The sequence below is a fragment of the Rhinolophus sinicus genome, linkage group LG01 (assembly GCF_036562045.2).
Source record: "Rhinolophus sinicus isolate RSC01 linkage group LG01, ASM3656204v1, whole genome shotgun sequence".
Lineage (NCBI taxonomy): Eukaryota > Metazoa > Chordata > Mammalia > Chiroptera > Rhinolophidae > Rhinolophus > Rhinolophus sinicus.
In genome coordinates, this window is record NC_133751.1 from 1,528,459 (window position 1) to 1,547,929 (window position 19,471).

The following is a 19,471-nucleotide window of genomic DNA, read 5'->3' on the forward strand; positions in this document are numbered from 1 at the left end:
CCTTTCCAATTTAGATGAATTTTATTTCTTTCACTGTCTAACTGTTGTCCTAAAGTTCCAGCACTATGGTGAATAGAAGTGGCAAAAGTGGGTCTCCTTGCCTTGTTCCTGATCTTAGAGGAAGAGCTTTCAGTCTTTGAGTACAATCACTGAGTACAATGTTTGCTGTGGGTTTTTCATACATACATTCATGTTCAGGTCTTTTCCTTCTAGTCCTTGTCATTAGCAGTCAATACCTTTCAAGGTATTGAATTTTGTCAAATGCTTTTTCTGCACAAGTTGAGCTAATCGTGTATTTTTTTCCTTCATTCTAAAGTAGTATGTATACATTGATAGATTTTTCTTTCCCTTTTTGTTAGTTTCCGGTGTACACCGCAATGTAATAGTTAGACATTTCAACCCCTCATAAAGTAATAACCCACCCCCCAGTCCACTACCCCTGTGACATCTTATATACTGTGTTTCCTTGAAAATAAGACCTAGCTGTACATCAGCTCTAATGCGTCTTTTAGAGCAAAAATTAATATAAGACCCTGTCTTATTTTGCTATAAGACCAGGTCTTTAATATAATAATCTAATATAATATAATATAATACTGGGCCTTATATTAATTTTTGCTCCAAAGGATGCATTAGACTGATTGTCCGGCTAGGTCTTATTTTCGGGGAAACAACGTAGCTGTTACAATACCATTTACTATCTACCCTATGCTGTACTCCTCATCCCATGATTATATGAACCCATATATTTAGTTATAGTTGACATTCAATATTCTTCTTCTTCAGCTCTTCATGTGTATAGCACATTGGGCGGGCAGCTATGTGCTGTGTCTGTGAAGTGGTCCCCCTGATAAGTCCAGTGCCCGTCTGGCACCTTACATGATCTTAACAACATTGTTGATTATATTCCCCATATTGTATTAACTACCGATTTGTATTTCTTAACACCTTCACCTTTTTCACCTGCCCCCAATCCATCCCCATCTATCTCCCTGATAGATCTAGTACCTGTATGGAACCATACCTAGTTCTTACAATATTATTGTCTGTATTCCTTGTGCTATACCCTGCATCCCCATGACTGCTGTGTAACAACAATTTATACTTCTTTTTTTAAAGAATTTTTTAAATTAGTTTCAGGTGCACAAAACAATGTAATAGTTAGACATTTATCATTTGTATCCCTCACACAGTGACAACCTCCCTCCCCCCATCTACTATCCCTCTGACATCACACACAGCCATTACATTTCCACTGTGTCTAGTCCTAATGCTGTGCTCCGCTTCTTGTAAAAATATATACATATATAAAATTGTAGTTGACATTCATTATTGTTCAGCTTCAGCTTCAGGTGTACAGTGCAGTGATCAGGCATCTACATCTTCCCTGAGGTGGTCTCCCTAACGAGACTACTGTCCATCAGATACCCTACAAAATCTTTACAACATTATTGATTACATTCCCCAAATTGACTTTTGTATCCCCGTGGCCATCTTGTGGTTACTGTCTGCTTTCTAATCCCCTCACCTTCCCCCTTATCCCCACACCCCCTCCCATCTAGCAACCCTGTTTTTCCTCTATGTCTCTGAGACTGTTTCTGATTAGTTCATTCATTTATTCTTTTCTTTCCATTCCACGTATAAGTGAGATCATATGGTATTTGTCTTTCTCTGTCTGACTTATTTCACTTTACATGATGTTCTCTAGGTCCATCTGTGTTGTTGCAAATGGTAAGATTTCTTTCTTCTTTATGGCTGCGTAATACTCCATTGTATAAATCTACCACAGTTTCTTAATCCAGTCATCTACCTATAGGCATTTTGGTTGTTTCCATGTCTTGGCTATTGTGTATAGTGCTGCAATAAACATAGGGGTGCGTAAATTTTTTCGAATTAGAGTTTTGGATTTCTCCGGATAAATACCTAGGAATGGAATTGCTGGATCATAAGGTAGTTCCATTTTCAGATTTTTGAGATACCTCCATACTGTTTTCCAAAGTGGCTGCACCAATCTGCAATCCCACCAACAGAGCACGAGGGTTCCCTTTTCTCTACATCATTGCCAGCACTTGTTTTTTGTTGATTTATTGATGATAGCCATTTTGACTGGTATCACATTGTGATTTTTATTTGCATTTCTCTAATGATTAAGGAGATTGAGCATTTTTTCATATGCCATCTATATGTCCTCTTTAGAAAAATGTCTCTTCATATCCTCTGCCCATTTTTTAATTGGGTTGTTTGTTTTTTGGAGTTGAATTGAGTGAGTTTTTTATGAATTTGGGATATTAACCTCTTATTGGATATATTGTTGGCAAATATCTTTTCCCATTCAGTAGGATCCCTTTTTGTTTTATTGATGGTTTCCTTTGCTGTGAAAAAAGTTTTCAGTTTGATGTAATCCCACATGTTTATTTTTTCTCTTACTTCCCTTGCCCAAGGGGATATATCAATAAAAATTTAATCTGGGTAATGTCTGTAAACTTTCTTCCTATATTTTCTTCTAGGACTTTTATGGTTTCAGATCTTACATTTAAGTCTTTAATCCATTTTGAATTTATTCTTGTATATGGTGTAAGGAGGTGGTCCAGCTTCATTTTTTTGTATGTTTTGTCCAGGTTTCCCAGCACCATTTATTGAATAGACTGTCTTTACCCCACCGTAAATTCTTGCTGCCATTGTCGTAGGTTAAATGACCATATAGGCATGGATTTATTTCTGGACTGTCTATTCTGGTCCATTAATCTATCTGTCTATTTTTATGCCAGTACCATGCTGTTTTGATTACTGTAGACTTGTAGTATAATTTGATGTCAGGTATTGTTATACCTCCCATTTTGTTCTTATTTCTGAAGATTGCCACAGCTGTCCGGAGTGTTTTATGGTTCCATATACATTTTAGGATTATATGTTCTATTTCTGTGAAAAATGTCCTTGGTAGTTTGATAGGTATTGCGTTAAATCTGTATATTGCTTTAGGCAGTATGGACATTTTAACTATATTGATTCTTCCTATCCATGAGCATGGTATGTGTTTCCATCTATTTGTATCTTCTTTAATTTCTCTCTTCAGTGTCTTATAATTTTTTGAGTACAGATCTTTTACTGCTTTGGTTAAATTTATTCCTAGGTATTTTATAGTCTTTGAAGCAATTGTAAATGGGATTGTTTTCTTAATTTCTCCTTCGAATATTCTATTATTGGTACATACAAATGCCAATAATTTCTGATTTCTGAATATTAATTATGTATCCTGCTACTTTACTAAATCCATTTATCAGTTCTAATAGTTTTTTGGTGGAGTCTTTAGGGTTCTCTATATATAGTATCATGTCATCTGCATATAATGACAATTTTGTTTCCTCCTTACCTATTTGGATGCCTTTTATTTCTTTTTCTTGTCTGATTGCTGTGGCTAGAACTTCCAGCACTATGTTGAATAGAAGTGGAGAAAGTGGGCAACCTTGCTTGTTCCTGATCTTATGGGGAATGGTTTTAGCTTTTCCCCATTGAGTATGATGTTAGCTGTGGGTTTATTATATATGGCCTTTATTATGTTGAGATATGATCCCTCTATTCCCACTTTTAAAGTTTTTATCACAAATTGCTGCTGGATTTTGTCAAATGCTCTTTCTGCATCTATTGGTATGATCATATGATTTTTATTTTTCATTTTGTTAATGTAGTGTATCACATTAATTGATTTGTAGATAGTGAACCAACCTTGCATACCAGGAATGAATCCCACTTGATCATGGTATATGATCTTTTTAATGTATTGCTGAATTCTGTTTGCTAATATTTTGTTGAGGATTTTTGCATCTATGTTCATTAGGGATATCGGCCTGTAATTTTCTTTTTTTGTAATGTCTTCATCTGATTTTGGGATCAGGGTGATAGCGGCCTCGTAAAAAGTGTTTGGGATTTTTTGGAATAGTTTGAGGAGAATAGGTGATAATTCTTTTTTGAATGTTCTGTAAAATTCACCTGTAAAGCCATCTGGTCCAGGGCTTTTGTTTGTTGGGAGCTTGTTGATTACTGATTCAATCTCCCTGGTAGTAATCAGTCTATTCAGGTTTTCCATTTCTTCTTGAGTTAGCCTTGGAAGGTTGCATGCTTCTAGAAAATTGTCCATTTCTTCTAGATTGTCTAATTTGTTGGCATATAGTTGCTCATAGTAATTTCGTAAAATTTTTTGTATTTCTGTGGTGTCTGTTGTCACTTCTCCTCTTTCATTTCTGATTTTATTAATTTGGGTCCTCTCGTTTTTTTTGATGAGTCTGGCTAAAGGTTTGTTGATTTTGTTTATCTTCTCTAAAAACCAGCTCTTGGATTCATTGATCTTTTGTATTGTTTTTTGGTCTCTATTTCATTTATTTCCACTCTGATCTTTATTATCTCCTTCCTTGTACTCCCTTTGGGCTTATTTTGCTGTTATTTTTCCAGATCCCTTAAGTGTGAAGACAAATTGTTGATTAGTGATTTTTCTTATTTCTTCAGGTAGGACTGCATTGCTATGAATTTCCCTCTTAGGACTGCCTTTGCTGCATCCCATGGATTTTGGGTCGTCGTGTTTTCATTTTTGTTTGTCTCAAGATATCTTTTGATTTTTTCCTTGATCTCATTGTTGACCCATTCATTATTTAATAACATGTTATTCAGCCTCCATTTATTTGTGTGTCTTCCAGTTTTGTTCCTGTAGTTGATTTCTAGTTTCATAGCACTGTGGTCAGAGAAGACAATTGGTATGATTTCAATTTTCTTAAATTTATCAAGACTTGTTTTGTGGCCTAACATGTGGTCTATCTTGGAAAATGTCACATGTGTGCTCAAGAAGAATGTATATTCTGCAGCTTTGGGGTGAAATGCTTTGAAAATATCAATTAAATCCAACTGGCCCAATGTGTCATTTAAGATCATTGTTTCCATATTGGTTTTCTTTCTGGAAGACCTGTCCCTTGTTGTCAGAGGTGTGTTGAAGCCCCCTACTATGATAGTGTTACTGTTGATCTCTGTCTTTATGTCAGTCAATATCTGTTTTGTATATTTAGGTACTCCTATGTTGGGTGCATAGATGTTTACTAGGGTTATGTCCTCTTGTCGGATGGATCCTTTTCTTATTATATAGTGCCCAACTTTGTCTTTTAATATATTCTTCATTTTAAAGTCTATTGAGTCAGATGTAAGTATTGCAACTCCAGCTTTTTTCTCATTTCCATTTGCATGAAATATCTTACTCCAACCCTTCACTTTCAGCCTGTGTGTGTCTTTTGATCTGAGGTGAGTCTCTTGTATACAGCATATACAAGGGTCTTGCTTTCTTATCCACTCAGCCACCCTATGTCTTTTGATTGGAACATTTAATCCATTTACATTTAAAGTGATTATTGATAGGTACGTAGTTATTGCCGTTTTTAAATTTGTAGTTAGATTGTTTTCATCTTTCTTCTGTTTACAGAAGTCCTTTAAATATTTCCTGCAGTGCTGGCTTGGTGGTAACAAATTCCTTTAGCTTATTCTCTTCTGGGAAGCTCTTTATCTCTCCTTCAATTTTAAATGATAGCCTTGATGGATAAAGCAATCTAGGTTGTAGGCCTTTGTTTTGTATCACTTTGAGTACCTCCTGCCACTCCCTCCTGGCCTTCAATGTTTCTGTGGAAAAGTCATTTGATAGTCTTATAGGAGTTCCCTTGTATGTAACCCTCTGTCTTTCAATTGCTGATTAATGATTCTCTCTTTGTCTTTAACCTTTGCCATTTTAACTACAATGTGTCTTGGTGTGGACCTGTTTGGGTTTATCCTGGTTGGAACTCTCTGCACTTCCTGGGCTTGTATGTTGGTTTCCTTCATCAGGTTAGGGAAGTTTTCAGTCATTATTACTTCAAATATGTTCTCAATCCCTTGCTTCCTCTCTTCACCTTCTGGTATTCCTATGATGCGCATGTTGTTGCACTTGATGTTATCCCAGAGGTCTCTTAAACCATCTTCATTGTTTTTTATTTTTTTGCTGTTGTTGTTGTTCTGTTTGGGTGATCTCTGCTAACTTGTCTTCTAAGTCGCTGATTCGATCCTCTGCTTCATCTAACCTGCTGTTAATTCCTTCAAGTGAGTTCTTTATTTCAGCTATTGTGTTCTTTAGTTCTAACTGGTTGTTCGTTATGATTTCTCTATCCTTCTTTATGTCGTCACTAAGCTCCTTTAACATTCTAATCATCGGTGTTCTGAACTCTGTCTCTGATAGGTTGGTACCTCTATTTCATTTGGTTCCACTTCTGGAGGTTTCTTCTGTTCTTTTATTTGGGACATGTTTCTCTGTTTCCCCATTCTGGCTGATTCTATGTGTTTGCTTCAGTGTATTAGGTAGATCCCCTAGGGTTCTTGGTTTTTGCTGGGTGACCTTATGTAATATGTGTCCTTTACATTTGACTTGCACCACTTCCCTATTCTCCTGTGTATGTGCTCTAAAGGTGACTCTTACGTTGTGTATATTGTCCTGTTATAGTTGATCTTTAATTGATTTTGGCTTATCAGTAGGTGGGATTGACTCCTAGGCTGACTAGTTGTGAGACGTGGCTCTGCCCATAACAGGATGTTCTGCGGCGTGAGTGTTGATTGCTCAAATGAGGCTTGGCCCCTATGTGCTCTTGTGCCTGTAGAGAATTCCCTTTGGGTGTGTCACTTGTAGGTCAAACCCGGTAGTACTCTGGTTTGGTTTGGAGTTGGCCTCTGGGTGTGTTGAATCTTGTGCCCCTTGGGCTGGGCCCTGCTGTAGGGCAATTTCAGAAGAAAGCAAATCACCAAGCACAACAACAACAACAACAACAACAACAACAAAGAAAGAACCAAATACACTCACATGTAAAAACAGCCAATAGCTCACACTCAACACAGGCAGAAATATCAAAAATACAAAAACAAAACAAAGCAAAAAAAGCAGCAACGGTCTTGGCTTAAACCCACCAAGTAATCTCCAGGTTGTCCTCTGCTGTACCAAAGAGTCCTCTGCGTCTTGTGCAGGCAGATCCAGTCACCTGGTGCCCAGAGTGCCCCTGGGACTGTAGTTCTAGATGAGTGGGGCTATGGGGTCTGGATGGTAGTTTTTACAAAGTCAGTGCAGTTTCTGCTCTTGCCTGCACATATGCGCAGTGAGAGTAACACAGCCAGCCCTGTGCCCAGGTCTCCTGAGTCTTAGGGCACTTCTTCCGTGTGTGTGTGTGTGGAGGGTATGAGATTTCTGAGCTGCTGAAAGCCCCAAGCTGCCTCTGCCACCTACTGCTGACCCCTGGGAGTGTCTCCGCAGTTGTAATTACCCTGCTCTAGGCCAGAAAGGGTGGGGGCTGGGGATGGAGGAGTCTTCTCTCTCCCAGCCCAGCAGTGTCACACTCTTCCCAGCCTCTTCCCTGGGTCACAGTAGCTGCAAACTAAATGCTCCCAGATCATGAGCACCTCTGTAATCTGATAGAGGCCAGTTCAGTTCAGAGGCCTGCTTGAGTCTCTGGAAGGGTAGGGGTAGGATTGGGAGAGTGGGGGAAGGGGCCCAAGTATGGTGTTTATGTCCTTTGTCTGACCTAGGGCCCAGCTGGAGGTCTCAGTGAGGTTACTGCCTCAAAGGCTGGATATGCTGCTCTCTCGGCAGGAGAGATCAGCTGTGGGACGCAGGGAAAGAGCCCACCTCCTGGCTCTTGTGTTCTCTGTTCTGTCCTGGAACCCCCTGTATCTCTGCATCCACAGATGTGGGCCGTGTCTCCACTCTGCTCCCTTCCCTCTTCCCCTGCTCGCCCAGTTTGCCCACTTTCAAGTAATCCTGGTATGAGTCTCTCAGCTGTTCTGTGTGATGAGCAGAGAGTCCTTTGATGGGTTATAGATGTTCAATTTGTGGCAAGTTCCCAAGGAGAACTCAAGAAGACCACCTGTTGCCGCCATTCCTATCCAATTTGTACTTTTTTTTTTTTTTATGTTGGTAAATTATGTTCTTTTTTTAAAGATTTTATTGGGGAAGGGGAACAGGACTTTATTGGGGAACAATGGTCAAATTGTTGTCCTTTCAATCTTAGTTGTGGAGGGTTCTGTTCAGCTTCAAATTGTTGTTCTTTCAGTCTTAGTTGTGGAGGGCGCAGCTCCAAGTCCAGTTGCCGTTGCTAGTTGCAGGGGGCACAGCCCACCATCCCTTGCGGGAGTCGAACTGGCAACCTTGTGGTTGAGAGGACACGCCCCAACCAACTGAGCCATCCGGGAGCTCAGCGGCAGCTCAGCTCAAGGTGCCATGTTCAATTTTAGTTGCAGGGGGCGCTGCCCACCCTCCCTTGCAGGACCCGAGGAATTGAACTGGCAACCTTGTGGTTGAGAGCCCGTGCTCCAACCAACAACTGAACCATCCGGGAGGCAGCTCAGCTCAAGGTGCTGTGTTCAATCTTAGTTGCAGGGGGCAGAGCCCACCATCCCTTGCGGGACTCCAGGAATTGAACCGGCAACCTTGTGGTTGAGAGCCCACTGGCCCATGTGGGAATCGAACCGGCAGCCTTCGGAGTTAGGAGCATGGAGCTCTAATCGCCTGAGCCACCGGGCCGGCCCTCCAATTTGTACTTCTTAATCCCTTCCCCTTTCACCCATCCTTAACCCCCCAACTATCTTAAGGAAGTCCCTCTAAGATTCCTTGTAACACTGGTTTGATGGTGATGAACTCCTTCAGCTTTTTCTTGTCTGGGAAGCTCCTTATCTGACCTTCAGGGCTAAATGACAGCTTTGCTGGGTAGAGCAATCTTGGTTGTACGTCATTGCTTTTCATCACTTGGAATATTTCCTGCCACTCCCTTCGTGCCTGCAAAGTTTCTGTGGAGAAATCAGCTGACAGTCTTATGGGGTCTTCCTTGTAGGTAACTAACTTCTTTTCTCTTGCTGCTTTTAAGATTCTCTCTGTCTTTAACCTTTGGCATTTTAATTATGGTGCGTCTTGGTGGTGGCCTCTTTAGGTTCATCTTGTGCTTCCTGAGCTTGTATGTGTACTTCCTTCACCAGGTTATGGAAGTTTTCTGTCATTATTTCTTCACATAGGTTTTCAATTCCTTGCTCTCTCTCTTTTCTCCTTCTGGTATCCCTATAATGCAAATGTTGGTACTCTTGATATTGTCCTGGTGGCCCCTTAAACTCTCCTCAATTTTTTGGATTCTTTTTTCTTTTTGCTGTTCTGGTTGGGTGCTTCCTGCTACCTTGTCTTCTACATCACTGGTTGGATCCTCTGCTTCATCTCATCAACTGTTGATTCCCTGTAATATATTCTTCATTTCCGTTATTGTGTCTTTTATTTCTGACTGGTTCTTTTTTATGCTTTTCATCTTTCTGTTGAAGTTCTCCCTGAGATCACTGAGTATCCTTATCACCAGTGTTTTGAACTCTGCATCTGGTAGATTGCTTATCTCCATTTCGCTTAGTTGTTTTTCTAGAGCTTTGTTCTGTTCTTTTATTCGGGACATGTTTCTTTGTCTTCCCATTTTGGCTGCCTGCCTGTGTTTGTTTCTATGTATTAGGTAGGGCTGTTATGTCTTCCTGTCTTAGTAGAGTGGCCTTATGTAGTAGGTGTGCTGTGGGTTTCAATGGCACAATCCTTCTGGTCACTTGAGCTACACACTCCAGATGTGTCTCTTGTGTGGGTCGTGTGTGCCCTCCTCTTGTAGTTGCACCTTAGTTGATAACTGCACATCAATAGGAGGGACTCATCCTTGGACTCGTTGGTTGTGAGGACTGGCCTTGACTACAGTGGAAGAGTTGTTGTCCAGGGGCCAATCCTATGGAGCAGGATCTGCCTCAGCAGGACTCTGGTGTCTGCCCAATCCACCCCTTGAGTGTGTTGTACTTGGAGGCATCTGGGTGATGCTCCAGAACATTTTGAAGCTTGGAACTGGGGGCGCCAGCCCCAGGACCACCTTAGAGAGGGTCTGCTGTAGGTCAAATTCAGCACCAACCCCTGCCCTACCTGGGGCCACCAGCAGGAGCCATAAAGAAATCCGCAGAGGGCTGCTGCCCATGCTGTGCTTGGAAGCTCCTTGAGAGGAGAAGCCATGAACCAAGGCTGGTTGTTGCTAGTGCCGGCTTAGGGCTGCTCAGCCAGAGGTACAGGACATGCTCAAGCCAGATGCTGCTTGTCTGGGTTCCGTGAACCTTTGAGAGACCCTAGGAAATTCTGAAGCTTGAGCAAAAGCATGCGGTCTACATGAAAAAGCCATAGAAAGCAGCCTGGGTGTTCCTGAAAGTTGGGCAGGGCCAGGTTTCAAATTAACTTGGTGGTGAACAAAGAATGGAGACTCAAATATGATGGCCATGTGTGGCTGGGAAGGGGGAGGGCTCAACAAAGAAACAATTGCCTCCACTAGCTCCGCTGTCCAAGAGAAAGCAGCCTTTCCACCCTTCGTCCCAAGCCCGACTACTCAATTCCCCATCACTTGTCCCTGCTGCCTCTCCAGCTGCTTCCCCAGCACTGGAGTTCACAGCAAGTGATTCTGTTGGTGAGTAAGTCTGCACATGGTCCCTTTAAGAGGAGCGCCTGTGAGTTCAGGTGTACTGAGTCTCACTCAGTCACAATCTCCACTGAGTTTCATAATGAGAAATCAAGGGGACTTCTCTCCCTGGCAGTGGAACCCTGGGCTGGGTTGGGGCTGGAATCTCTCGTCCTTCTAGAGCAGGAGTGTCCAAACTGTGGCCCGCAGGCCAACTACGGCCCGCAATCCATTTTTAATTGGCCCGCAGCAAATTCCAAAAATACATTTAGTTTCCTTAAATAAACTAGGTGAGGCAATACATACTTCACCTCGAGTGAGTGGCCCGGCTGTTTGTGTATTTTACCGCATATGGCCCTTGGTGAAAAACGTTGAAAAAAGTTTGGACACCCCTGTTCTAGAGGATAGTGGGGGACCCCCACAGCCAAAATAGCCCTACTGATCTTTAATGGTCACACATGGGCGTGGGAACAACCCATTGTGTGTCTCTGACATTCCTACCAGTCTGGATTAGGCTTCTTCTGTGCGTCCTTAGTTGCAAGGCGGCAGTTCAGCTTGATTTTAGGGGATTCTCAAAAATGGTTGTTTTGTACATTAGTTGTAATTTTGATGTGGTTGTGAGAGAAGGTAAGCATAGCATTTACCTACTGCGCCATCTTGGTTCTCCTACATTGATAGATTTTCATATGTAGCATCCTCCTTGCACTCCAGGAATAGGTTCCTTTTAGTCATGGTGTATAAATCTTTTAATATCTGTTTAAGTTGGTCTGCTAACATTTTGTTGAGGATTTTTGCATCACTTTTCGTAAAGGATATTGGTCTGTAGTTTCCTTGTAGTGTCTTTGTCTGGCTTTGGTATCAGGGTAATTCTGGCTTCATAGAATGAGTTAAGGAGTGTTCCCTCTTCTCAATTTTAAAATAGTTTACAGTGAACTAAGAATAAACAAATAATCCAAACCTGATATAGGATATCTATCAAAAGCTCACGGCCAACACTATACTCAATTGTAAAAGACAATGGTTTTCCCCTAAGTCCGGGACAAGACACAGATGTCCCCTCTCACCATTCCTACTCAACATTGCACTAAAAGTCCTCCCCAATGCAAAGAGGTGAGAAAAAGAAATAAAAGACATACATACTGGAAGTGAAGACATAAAATTGTGTCTATTCACAGAGGTCATGATGTCCCACATAGAAAATCCTTAAGAATCTACAAAAACACTCCTAGAAATATAAGAGAATATAGCAAGGTTAAAGGACATGAGCTTAAAATGATAAAAATTAATTGTATTGCTATATAATAGCAATGAACAATTGGATTACAAAAATTATGTTTAAGAATATGACTTACAAAAAAATAAAAATGGAAAAGGTATAAATCTAACATAATATGTACATAATGAGAACTATAAAAACACTGATTAAAGAAATCAAAGAGGACATAAATAAATGGACAACTAGACCATGTTCATGGGTTGAAATACTGTTATGATGTCAGTTACCTCCGAATTGATCTATAGATTCAAGGCAATCCCAATAAAAATTCCAGCAGGATTTTTTTTTTGTTATTAACAGGCTGCATCTAAAATTATTTGGAAAGACAAAGATCTCAAATAGACAAAACAATTTGAAAATGAGGAACGAAATTGGAAGACCCACACTACCTGACTTCAAGATTTACTATAAAGCTATACTAATCAAGACAATGAGATTGAGATGTTGGCAAAAAGCTAGGCACCCAGATGAATGATACAGAATAGAGAAATTGACCCACACGAATAAAGTCAACCGATTTTGACATATGTGCCCAGGCAAGTTAATGACACAGACTGGATTTGGAATAAGTAGATATCTATATGCAAAAAAAGTGGGGAACCTTGAGCCATACTTCACACTTAATGTAAAAAATTAATCAAATTGTTCATAAACTCATGTAAAATGTCAAAGTTTTAAACTTTTAGAAGAAAATAGAAAATTTTGTGACCTTATGTCAGCCAAAGAGTTCTTAGATTCAACACCAGAAGCACGATCTTTAAAAAAATGAAAATAGCACTTTATTACTATTAAACTCTTTTGCTTTTCAAACGATACTGTTAAGAGAATCACCTGAATAAGATAAGCACCTTAATTATAGAAAATATTTGCAAATCACACATTTGACCAAAGACTTACAGCCAAAATTTATAAAGAATCTCAAAATTCAACAGCAATAAAATGTAACAAGGAAAAGGGCCTAATGATTGGACGAAATACCAGAAATTGCATGGATGGCACACAGCATATAAAAAGATACTCTACGCTGTTAATTATCAGGGAAATGCAAGCTGAAACCACAATGAGATAGCCCACACACTTGTTAGAATGGCTCAAATTAAAAAGACTGACCACGCCCAGTTGGCAAAGACGTGAAGGAACTGGAACGGTCGGTCACACAGTGTGAGAAATGCAAAGTGTCACAGTCACTTTGGAAACTAGTCTGGCATTCTTGTCACGTTAAACACGCACTCACCACGTGATGCAGCCACCCCTCTCCTTGGTGTTTACCCTAAAGAAACGCAAAGTCATTATCATGCCAAAACCTGGATACAAACAATATTTACAGCAGCCGTTAATAATCGTCAAGAACAGGAAACCGTGAAAACGTTTTTGAACCAATGACTGAACAAACCAACAGTGGTCCATCCATACAGTGGAGTACTAGTTGGCAATGACAAGACATGAACGGTTGGTACAAAACGACTCCCCGAGTGCGTTGTGCTGAGTGAAAGAAGCCAGAGCCCAAAGGCTACATACCATATGGCTCCATTTATATGACGTCCAGAAAAGACACAACTGTGGTGACTGAGACCAAGCGGTTGCCAGGGGTCTTAGATGAAGGGAACTGGCGGCAATGAAATGACCCAAGGGAACGTTTGAGGGTGATGAGATTCTTTTGTAGGGTACAGTGATACATGTGCACTTGTCGAAGTCATAGACCTGCAACCACCAAGAGGGAGTTAATGAGGGGTGGGGGGAGGGGTATGTCCCTTGGTTCTGCGAGGCCAGGCAGATGAATTTCCTCTCCCCGAAGAAGCTCAGAAACTTCACCTGCTTTTTGCTGACATGTTGCTCAGTTATTTTCTGTATTCTGCTTCCCTTTGCATCTACTGTCTGTGCTTTGTTTTGCTGGCCCCTGTTTTCATTCACAGTGTGTGAGAGGCAGTGTTTCAGAACAGCTGTGTTACGGAAATGCCTTTGTTCCGCACACCAGGTGACCTAGCGGAATCAGATCATGGAAGTCATTTACCTCTCTCAGACGTGGGACATCGGTGCCACTATCTCCAGCATCTCGACGGGCCGGTTAGGGTACGAAGCCAATCTCTCTAGAAGCTTTTTCAGTGTGTCTTCATGTTTGGCGTCAGATATCTCACCAGTGTATCTAGAAATGACCATTTCCATTCATCTGGCTCCATGTTGGGTCCAAACTCCACGTCTGAAGACCCGTGTTTCCTTTCTGCTCTGGGAAACGTTCTCTTTCTCCCTGTGGGTGCTCGGCCTTTCTGGAAATCCCGTGTGATGAGTCATGGATCGTCTGGAAATACCATCTGTTATCTTAGGTCTTCCTTTCTGCATTCCAGCTGTCAATCTGCTGGCTTTGAGACCCCTCCTTGCCTGCTTTCCCCTATCGTACTACTTCTCTCTGTGCCTGGTCTCGCCCATCTTCAGCCCTTCTCTTTTGGGACGTCCTACAGCGGATGAGCAGCGGTGTCCCAATGCCAGCCCCGTGCTGCCTGGTCACTGAGAATTGGACACCCTTACCTACAACGTCACAGAGAACATCTGGAGAGCAGAGCAGGCAGGCTCCAGGGCTCCGGTGTTTCCTGTACTGTCTGTGTTAGAAAAGCAAACCCTGGTGAAGGGTCAACCTAGTTCCCATGACAGCAGCTGTTTGACAACCAGCAACTCATTCCTGTAAATAAACAAGCGCAGTAAGGGCTTCCTCCAAGGCCTGTGCTCAAAACAACAAGGAGGAAGGGAGGGCGTGGGGAGCCTCAAACAAACACCCAGGCAGGTATAAAAGCCGACAGCCGAGCACCTCACACTCACACACTCTCTCACACTCACACTCACACCCTCCTCCCAGCTCACCTCCCACCCACCGCCCACCATGGCCGCGTCCACCCTGTCTGTCGGCTCCAGCGACCTGACCTACAGCAGCCGAGTCTGCCTGCCTGGTTCCTGTGACTCTTGCACGGACTCCTCCTGGCAGGTGGATGACTGCCCGGAGAGCTGCTGCGAGCCCCCCTGCTGTGTCCCCAGCTGCTGCCAGCCCTCCTGCTGTGTCCCCAGCTGCTGCCAGCCCCCCTGCTGTGTCCCCAGCTGCTGCCAGCCCTCCTGCTGCACACCCTTCTGCTGCAAGCCTGTCTGTTGCACACCTATCTGCTGCACACCTGTCTGCTGCAAGCCCGCCTGTTGCACACCTGTCTGCTGCAAGCCCATCTGTTGCACACCCATCTGCTGCAAGCCCGCCTGTTGCACACCTATCTGCTGCACACCTGTCTGCTGCAAGCCCATCTGTTGCACACCTATCTGCTGCACACCTGTCTGCTGTAAGCCGGCCTGTTGCACACCCATCTGCTCTGGGGCCGCCCCCTGCCCAGCCCCCTCGTCCTGCTGCAGACCCTCCTCCTGCGTGTCCCTCATCTGCCGCCCCCTGTGCTCCCGCACAGTCTGCTGCATCCCCGCCTCGGCCCAGAAGTCCTGCTGCTGACCAGTGTGTCACCGCAGGGGAAGCAGGCTCCAGCAGACCCCATGAAAGTGGTCCCCCCAGCCGCCCCTCAGTGTGGTCCTGACCTGTGTTGGCTGGCCAACCCCACCCAGGATGGGGTTCCCCCAGGTCCCGAGTGTCCTGACCTGACCTCTGACTCCCAGGAACCCCTGACCCCACTGCTCCCCGGGCTTCTGCCTCCCAGGAGTGGCCTCCTCCTGCCTCTGGGTCACCTGTTCTTCCCTCTCAGTTTCTCTGTCAATCACTTGACCTTGACTCTCAGTGTGTCAGCACCTTCTAGGGCACCCCAATAAACTCACTTCATCACCTGACCTGCTTCCTCATGTGACCTTATTGGGTGGGGACACACGGCTATGACCAGACACTGTTCCCCTCCATGCACACGTATATGCTAGGAATGAGTGACTGAGAAATAAATCCCAAAAGGCAGTGGCCTAACTCCTCTGGGGGGACAGGGTCACTGGTGGGACTAGCTGTCGTCCAGGGTGGTCTGTGATGGAGTGGCCAGAGGCCATGTGACCAAGTTGAGCCTTGTGGATTTTGCTGAATTAGGCATTAAATCCTATTAGGACCTTGGAGCCTTTGACTTCTGTAGAATAATAGTGGCATGGAATTGGGTTCACAGTGTGAGTTGGCCAAAGACTTGCTAAAAGTGTATGTTCTGTAGCTATTTACAGATCTGCTTGGTATTCAGGTTGAATCCCTTTCAATTCTTTTCTTTTTGTGTTAGACTAAAGATGAATAGACTTGGAGTTGCAATTACATACAGTCGAGTGTACATTGTTTCTGTACAGTCCAGTCCAGCGTGTGGCTGGGGTTGCTGGGGTTCTGAGGTCACATTGTCTGACATCACCATGGTGGTGGTAGTGCATGGCTTTTAAATTGTGGTAAAATCCACATAACATGAAGCTGGTTTCAGCGCACAGTTCAATGGTATTAAGGATATTCACACTGTTGTTCAGCAATCACTCCTGTCCTCCCCAAAACTTCTTTCATCTTTCCAGAATGTAACCTGCTCTCTTGAAATGCTAACTCCCCGTCCGCAACCGCCAGCCCCTGGCCCCCAGCATCTACTGTCTCTCTATGAATCTGCATCCTCTAGGGACCTCATATTAGTGAAATCAAAGTGTTTGTCCTTTTGTGCCCGACTTATTTCCTGAGCATGATGTCCGCAGGGTTCCTCCATGTGGGTGTCAGAACTTCCTTTCCAAGGCTGAATGACATTCCATTGTATGGCTAGACCACCCTGCTTATCCGTCCATCCGTAGGTGGACACAGGTTGCTTCTGTTTCAGCTCCTGTGACTGAGGCTGCAGTGAACATGGGTGTGGAAATATCTCTTTGAAGCCCTGCTTTCAATTCTTTGGGGGGGGAGGTGCCCAGAAGTGGGATTGCTAGATCATGTGATAATTCTGTATTGAGTTTTTGAGGAACCTCCATACTTTCCCAGCTGTTGCACCATTTAGTATTACGACCGACAGTGCGCGAGGGTTCCAATTTCTCTGTGGCCTCACCAACACTTGCTGTTTTCTGTCGATAGTAGCCATTCTCATGGGTGTTAGCAGTGCGCCTGGTTTTATCACAGACATAGTTACTGCAGCGGGCCCAGCACTAAGCCCCACCCTACCTGCTGGCCCTCACCTGTCCTGTCCTCACCTGTCCTGCCCTCACCTGTCCTGCCCTCACCTGCCGGCCCTCACCTGTCCTGCCCTCACCTGTCCTGCCCTCACCTGTCCTGCCCTCACCTGTCCTGCCCTCACCTGCCGGCCCTCACCTGCCGGCCCTCACCTGTCCTGCCCTCACCTGTCCTGCCCTCACCTGTCCTGCCCTCACCTGCCGGCCCTCACCTGTCCTGCCCTCACCTGTCCTGCCCTCACCTGTCCTGCCCTCACCTGTCCGGCCCTCACCTGCCGGCCCTCACCTGTCCTGCCCTCACCTGCCGGCCCTCACCTGCCGGCCCTCACCTGTCCTGCCCTCACCTGTCCTGCCCTCACCTGCCGGCCCTCACCTGCCGGCCCTCACCTGCCGGCCCTCACCTGTCCTGCCCTCACCTGCCGGCCCTCACCTGCCGGCCCTCACCTGTCCTGCCCTCACCTGTCCTGCCCTCACCTGTCCTGCCCTCACCTGTCCTGCCCTCACCTGCCGGCCCTCACCTGCCGGCCCTCACCTGCCAGCCCTCACCTGTCCTGCCCTCACCTGCCCTGCCCTCACCTGCCGGCCCTCACCTGCCGGCCCTCACCTGCCGGCCCTCACCTGTCCTGCCCTCACCTGTCCTGCCCTCACCTGCCGGCCCTCACCTGCCGGCCCTCACCTGCCGGCCCTCACCTGTCCTGCCCTCACCTGTCCTGTCCTCACCTGCCGGCCCTCACCTGCCGGCCCTCACCTGTCCTGCCCTCACCTGTCCTGCCCTCACCTGCCGGCCCTCACCTGTCCTGCCCTCACCTGCCGGCCCTCACCTGCCGGCCCTCACCTGCTGGCCCTCACCTGTCCTGCCCTCACCTGTCCTGCCCTCACCTGCCGGCCCTCACCTGCCGGCCCTCACCTGTCCTGCCCTCACCTGTCCTGTCCTCACCTGTCCTGCCCTCACCTGCCGGCCCTCACCTGCCGGCCCTCACCTGTCCTGCCCTCACCTGTCCTGCCCTCACCTGTCCTGCCCTCACCTGCCGGCCCTCACCTGTCCTGCCCTCACCTGCCGGCCCTCACCTGCCGGCCCTCACCTGGCCCCCCTTTCTTGCAGAAGAACGAGTACCTGTTCTCGGTGGTGGCGGAGGGGCCGGACGCTCTGCTGCTGGGCCTGCGCTACTCGCCCGCCCGCCTGCACTTCCTGTTCCTCCGTGAGGACGCGGCAGGCGCCTGGCAGACGCGCGTGTCCTTCCGCAGCCCGGCCCTGATGGACAGCCAGTGGCACACGCTGGTCTTGGCGGTGTCTGAAGACTCCTTTTCCCTCACCATGGACTGCGGCATCCCCGTGGACATGTAGGTACCAGGACGCCGGGGAGGGTCGCGTGGTGCTGCGTGAGCCCCAGCGGGGTCTGGCTTCTGGAGGAACCATCCTTCGGAACACCCACTGTGGCGCGAGGGCCGGGGTCATCGGCAAGTACACGGCAAACCTGCCTCCAGAAGGGCCACCGTGGGGCGGGCCGAGCACAGGCGCCACTCTGAGGGCGGCGGCGGGAGCGACGCCTGGCGCAGGGTTTGGGCTGCAGTGTGAGTCCAGGCTGCGTGGGTTGGGCTTGGCCAGGGGAACGTGACCCGCGGGGTGCTGTCACCATCAGGCACAGGCACCTGTGGAGGGACATCAGGAAGAACTCAGGCACCGGAGCCAAACAGCCAGGCTTGAAGCCCAGGTCTTGCTGTGTGACTTTCACCGCGTCCTTCAACCTCTGACTCAGCGTCCTCATCCGGGACGAGGGGGCAAATAGTCACTAAAACTCAAGATACGCGCCAGTAATTCTTAGTAGCTCTGACACAACACTGAGCACTCGGGAGCCTGAGTTCCTTTCTTGTCCTTATCACCTTGTCCCCGCCCGGTTCCTGTGGCCTGGACTGTGAGTCCCTGCTGCCCGGCCTGCTAACCACCCGCACAGGCCCTCAGCTGCCATCCTTGGTGAGTGGGGCTGGAGACTTTTTAATCAAAATGGTCCCGTTTACATTAAATCTATCATTATACCAAATACTACTTTCAAAGGTAGACTCTTACCCTGCTTTGTTGTAATGAAACTTATTCCATAACAAAAAGAATCCATAACATTTGGACACTGTGTTTAAAAAAACTTTTTTTAAGATTTTATTGGGGAAGGGGAACAGGACTTTTATTAGGGAACAGCGTGTACTTCTGGGACTTTTTCCAAGTCAAGTTGTTGTCCTTTCAATCTTAGTTGTGGAGAGTGCAGCTCGCTGGCCCATGAGGGAATTGAACCGGCAGCCCCATTGCCCAGAGCTTGCGCTCTAACCAACTGAGCCACCTGTCCACCCCTAGATACTGTTTAAACCTGGCTTATCAACCCCTCCCCCACCCTGCCCCCAAGCAGATTGGGACCTTTACAAGATGATGACTTGTCAGATGCTGAGAGCCAGCAGTACGACATCTCTGTGCTGGGGAGGGTGCAGGAAGCCAACCCAGGGCGCTCAGGGACAGTGGTCAGGAGCCAGCCTCACCACGGCCAGATGCAGCCAGATGGCAAAGACCGGAAGGAGTAGGTGTTTGCACAAG

General features: G+C 45.9%; 2 protein-coding genes across 3 annotated transcripts in view; both read left to right on the forward strand.

Moving 5' to 3' along the window:
- The window catches only part of TSPEAR (thrombospondin type laminin G domain and EAR repeats), a 116,381-nt gene that overhangs the window by 73,926 nt on the left and 22,984 nt on the right, over nucleotides 1–19,471 (forward strand). For both annotated transcript variants that reach the window (XM_074324222.1, XM_074324189.1), the window contains exon 3: nucleotides 17,996–18,234. In XM_074324222.1, coding sequence (XP_074180323.1) covers nucleotides 17,996–18,234 — 239 coding nt within the window. The remainder of the gene's footprint in view (nucleotides 1–17,995; nucleotides 18,235–19,471) is intronic.
- LOC141571558 (uncharacterized) lies at nucleotides 12,468–15,681 on the forward strand. Its single transcript, XM_074332097.1, has one exon. It carries the CDS (start codon nucleotides 14,639–14,641, stop codon nucleotides 15,239–15,241), a length of 603 nt encoding a protein of 200 aa, XP_074188198.1. The 5' UTR covers nucleotides 12,468–14,638; the 3' UTR covers nucleotides 15,242–15,681.

What these genes read in the sequence shown, in the direction of transcription:
- LOC141571558 (XM_074332097.1), top strand. Translation starts at nt 14,639, where the DNA reads ATGGCCGCGTCCACCCTGTCTGTCGGCTCCAGCGACCTGACCTACAGC.